General features: G+C 29.7%; 1 protein-coding gene across 1 annotated transcript; it reads left to right on the forward strand.

Annotated features, from left to right (window-relative positions):
* The first annotated feature begins 2,540 nt into the window (after window positions 1–2,540).
* On the forward strand, window positions 2,541–5,710 carry LOC111698495 (uncharacterized). Its single transcript, XM_023468849.1, has 5 exons — window positions 2,541–2,599; window positions 2,734–2,953; window positions 3,411–3,523; window positions 4,128–4,178; window positions 5,619–5,710. The coding sequence occupies exons 1-5, from the start codon at window positions 2,551–2,553 to the stop codon at window positions 5,708–5,710; spliced, it is 525 nt and encodes a 174-aa protein (XP_023324617.1). The 5' UTR covers window positions 2,541–2,550.

The raw sequence follows: 5,710 nt of genomic DNA on the forward strand, positions 1-5,710 counted from the left end.
ACTCAGTTAAAAACAAAAAACGGAAAAATCCAAAATACTAAACTTCTAAATAATGGCCCTAACTGTGTAGTGTGCAATATTTCGGCCAGTTGCCATAGTTGTAATTGACAATTCTGATTCGATAGGATTTTTTGTGTCCAATAAGCGAAAAAAAACTTACGATAAGGCCCAATCTTTTTGTGAAAACTCTTATATGGATGATTTAAGGTAAGCTGAAATTTCATCTCATATCAAAATAACGAAAAGTAAGTATGCAAAATATTGTTAAAACAATACACCTCTAGAAAATGAATTTAAATATATATTTTAATCTATGTAACATCAAGTTTTCTTTCTTGACATTTGAACTCTCTACCAAAAAGAAAATAGTTAAAAGTGCCATGTTTACCCCAAAAGGATAAAACCTTTAAGACGACACCGGAATGCAGTGGATTTTTAAAAAAATAAAAGAAGATTTTCAAAGAATGAAATAAATATAATCTCTAGCTAGTGAACTATAAATGCAAATAAAAATGCGTAAAAGATATACTTCTCATTCTTTGTAGAGAACCATGTATTTCCCCAGGCTGTTAAATTTAGTATCTCAAATTGTACAATGTACATGGTGTCCTACGTAACATGACACTGAAGAGAAAGAGAAATTAAAGATCGTCTTTGATCATAAAAATAATTAGCGGCATTTATTTGTCAACCTGATTCATGAAACATTTACAATAAACTTGCGTAGTCCTGACATTATCAAATGTGGTTTAACTGTTTGTGCTTTCAATATTAGTGGAGAGATTAAGGATTTAATTCATATTTCAATTTATTAAATAGATAAAAATTGTCGAATTCTCGATGAAGTTCGTCATTTCTCTGGTAATTTTGAAAGTACAAAAATTGCAGGCCACATTTTAAAAATGCTAGGACCTGAGGTATTTAGCTTCTGATATTGATTTGACGAATGAATGGCACAAATTATTACAAAGGTAAGAGACGATATTCAAGTCGTCTCTCAGCTGTCATTTTTCGTGAAACGCCCTGTATGAAACATGTTTAACGTCTAGAACACGATAAAAATTATTACATTAATTCAAAAAGGAAAAATTGAAACAATAAATTCAAATTTGGGAAACAGATCTCAGCGCTCTTACGGATTAAACTTTTTCTTAGTATTTTTGCAAAAGTTAAAAAGGAATTCTAAAGTGTAGAATACTACTCTTGCTTTTTTACAAAAACTATCAGATTAATATTTTAACTCTAGGGTCTTAAATTTAGTGCATTTACGACAAATGATACAGTTTTGGAAAGCTCTACAGGAATTATGTTAAGAATGAGCAAAATACATTTTTAGATGCAATGCTAATTTTGCATAACATCGTATAACATGATACATTAAAAAACCCTTTTCCATGCCACTTAAGAAATGCTAAATTTAATTCTGGTGTATATTCAAGAAAAATTGATATGTAAAAAATATGAATAACGCACGGAATTAAAAAATTTGTTTACACCTTCTGGAGATTTTCATTTTAAGTTGGAAAAATTTATTTTATTTGATACCGGTGGGTATATCCCCTGAGTAATTCGTTGTAGAGGGTTTGTTTTGTAGATATTTCTACACTATGATTATAGTTACTATAGTATAGTACTACAGACCACCGCGCCGTAAAGTATACAGTGCTATAGTTATAGTACAGACCACCGCGCCGAAAAGTATAAAGTTCTATAGCGCTTAAAGAAAAAAATTAAAGCTGAAAATCTAAAAAAATATTGTTCAACTTTAACAAATGTAAAAGAAGATCTAGGGCTTTCAGAAATATTAATTCAAGATAAGCAGCTCAATTAATAAAAGTTACTGACTATTTTAGATATTTTTGAATAACCGACCGGCCATTTAATCTCTCGTCCCAGACCCGGCTCTGTAAAGGAATTGAGCCTTTGTCACAAACTCTGCTTTTCTAAACCCTATATCTTTGGATTCCAATGTCGTAGACCTTAGATATTTCAAACCATGAATTCTGCTAGATCAAATAATATAAGTTTGAAATATCAAAGATTTACGACATTGGGTTCCAAAGACAAAGGGATTATAAATTCAGAGTTTGTGGCAAAGACTCAATTCCTTTGGATCTTTTACGGAAAAATTCTTTTCATTTCTACTTCTGTCAGATCATGAAATTTCAAGATGTTAGAATAAAAAAGAAGGGTATAAAAAGTGCCTACATTGGATTTCGATATCATGCGTGAAAGGTTACCAATACTTCAACGTGCTGGGAAAGAAAGGAGAAAAAAAGATAAACATATAGAATTATTAGCTATATCTCGTACTGCATTATTTTATGAACATGAATTGTTAAAAAAAATTAAACATTGCGAACATCCCACAAGTTAACATCCGGCCGTAATTTTGAGTAAAATGTTAATTTTGTCGAAATGTACAAAGATAAAAAGTTAAGCATTAGTTTTCCGGATCCGATCGATGTTTAACTTTAAAAGTATTAAATTTTATAGATGTATTCATTTTTCCCCTAAACTTTAATCCATTTTTTAGAAATTTCGAACACGATGGGTTTAGTAGTTTCTTCTGCAGTTGCTGCTGGTCCTTTAGTTATAGGTAGCTTATTTGGGGTTTTAGTTTTTTCAAAAAATGATGTAAGAACTCCAGGTTAAAGTTATCAACTTGAAATAAATGGCAATTTAACGAAAATTATGATTTTTATACTTTAATTTAATTATTTCTTAATTTAGATCACCTTGAGGTTCCTCTAAATCTTCATGAGAAAAAAGGGAAGAGAAAAAAGGACAACAAGAAGTTTGAATTGAAAAACAGGGTTTCTGAGAAACAAATAAAAGTTCAAGAAAATAAGTTTCATAACAAAGAAACCCATTCTAAGAGCAAAGAAAACATTTCCAAGGTGAACGAGAATGCTGTAACAGTTCAAAATAAAAATGACTCTAGAGGCATAAGGTGTGTAACGATATCTGTACCGCGCATACAATATAAGTTAACAAGTTATTGCTTATCACTATTTACAATCTTCATCCACTTTTGACCAACATTACTTACCTATGATTCCATGCACGTATTTAAGGTTTTTAATTCAAATTTTATGAATATTTCAACTGAACCCTATCCCAGTTACGATTTGGCCAGCTGTTTTAGAGCATTTATGGTCCACTTCAAACTAAAGTATTTTATTTAAACGTAAGATTAAAATCTTTCAATTATAACACCTTTTCTTGAAGAGCTTTTGAGAAAACAAATTATTATGAAACGGATAAATTAACTTTTATTGTACTTGAGAATAAAAAAAATATAGAAGCTATGAGGTTGCAAAGTTGTACCAGTAATATCGCATTAATTTCACCTTTAACTTCTATTTTGTGCATTGTGATTCTTTATATGAGAAATATTTTGATTTTAGTGCCCTGAATTCTCGTCCATCCTCTCGAAGTAGTTTTGGGTCTCCAATCAAGAAAAATAAAATAAAATTTGCTCAATATAATCCGGTGGAGAAGTACCTCACGTCATACATTGGTAATTTTCATTATTAAACAATCTAGGGAGTGTTTGGACATTTTGTGATTAAACAATCTAGGGAGTGTTTGGACATTTTGTGATTAAACAATCTAGGGAGTGTATGGACATTTTGTGATTAAACAATCAATGAAGCTTGTTCTGGACATTTTGTAAATAAACAATCAAGGGAGTGTATGGACATTTTGTAATTAAACAATCAAGGGAGTGTTTGGACATTTTGTAATTAAACAATTAATGAAGCTTGGTCTGGACATTTTGTAATTAAACAATCAAGGGAGTGTATGGACATTTTGTGATTAAACAATCAATGAAGCTTGGTCTGGACATTTTGTAAATAAACAATCAATGAAGCTTGTACTGGACATTTTGTAATTTAACAATCAAAGGAGTAGTACTTCGTTCTATGATTCAGTACTAATCCCTTCAAACTTTTAAGTTTAAATGGAACTGATTAGTCGCCGGAAACTTTCTAATTCTTATATCTATGCTTTGCAATATGATTAGAAAACTAGAGAATATTGGAGTAATTAATTCCTTGATAAAGTACATTTTATTTGCTAATTATATAATTCATCATCGTATGCTTTATTTTTTTGAAAAGGAAAGTATGAGACTGACTCAAAGGAGAATAAAGATATGAGGCTTCAACCAGGTTTGTTTTCTTAAAACAATAAAAGCTATAAGGTTTTCACCTATAGGGTTTCCACGATATGACCATATTTGTTGCGCAAAATTTGCCTAATTTTCGCGTAAATACTTTTTTGCGCAAGAAGCGCAATAAGTTCAGCGCGTTTTTGAGCAATTTTTCTCGTAATTTGTGCAAAACCAGAAGTATTGTGGAAAACGTAAATTTTTTCACAAAACATGTTATTGCAAATTTACCAAAATTTACAATTTCAGCACAGAATCAAACAAATGAGGTTTTATTCAAAAATTATGATTATGCTGCTCTCAAGTCTCAATTAGTTACTTTTAGTTAAAAAATCTTCAAATTGAGGGACGATAAGAAATTTGAAAATTGAAAATTGATGCATAGTTGTTAAAGATGTCTGAATCTTTGTGTGGTGTTAAACTTTGATATTTCAAGTGTTGACTACTTCTAGTAAAATGTATATGATTAAAATAACAAAGGTTTATGCTCACTGAGATAAATACAATACTGAATCTAAGTCATCAATATTTTATACAGCCACAGCTTTGAAGCGTCGCAACGCCTTGGCCTTTGGTTTTACCTTTTCAACTCAATGAAACTTTTTTTGTAGGCCTAGACATATAAAATGCTACGCGTTGGTTTCTATCTTAAGTTTAAAATGATTAATTGGCAAAATGCTGCTCAATTTTTGTGTAAGATTGTGCACATCTTGATTTGCATTGTGCATTTGTGCCATCAGGTTGCAAAATAAAGTTTAAGGCAAGTAAACTAATTTATACAGTTTACACCTTTATTCAACCTTTTACTAAGAATTTGTTAAGCAAAATACAGCGGAATAGCGCAATTTTGCGAGAAATACAGTTAATACAGTGTTAAGTTTTGCGAAACTGTGTTTTTTTTCAAAGCAATTTTTTTACAAAAAAAGTTGAGGAATTCAATTATATATTAATCTCCGAATATTTCAGTTTCTCAATATAAAATAACAAAAACGTTATTGCAAGCTATTAATTACATTTACTTTGATGTACGAACTTACAAAGTAAATATATACAGTGACTGTATATATTTATTATACAACATTATTTAATTCCTCTAGATACAACTTTACATTGCATAATATATTTATACACAATATTATAATTTATAACTATTAAACCAAAATATATCTTTAAAAAACTAAACTACCAAGCAGTAAATTTCAAAGATGAATTTATTACGAAATTAATATAGTTTACTTTTTCTTTCCAAACAAGATAAATATGACTAGTAAATGAAATAGAAATAGAGAATTTAATATTTAAACTAAATCAATACAAAAGGGCAAATAAGTCCAGTTTTTAAAAACATCAGAATTATTAAAAAAAAATTCGGAATGAGTTTGACATTTTGGTTGTGTGTTTCTAACCCTTATATTTAAGTGCTAGATTAAAGTAATTTTAGGTCCTGATGATAGTTTGGGGGATAAGGATACTCAAATCAATCAAAACACACTTCAGGTATTTAATAAGCTAACTTATCCTCCTTTATTTTAA

The sequence above is a fragment of the Eurytemora carolleeae genome, unplaced genomic scaffold, assembly GCF_000591075.1.
Source record: "Eurytemora carolleeae unplaced genomic scaffold, Eaff_2.0 scaffold33, whole genome shotgun sequence".
NCBI lineage: Eukaryota > Metazoa > Arthropoda > Copepoda > Calanoida > Temoridae > Eurytemora > Eurytemora carolleeae.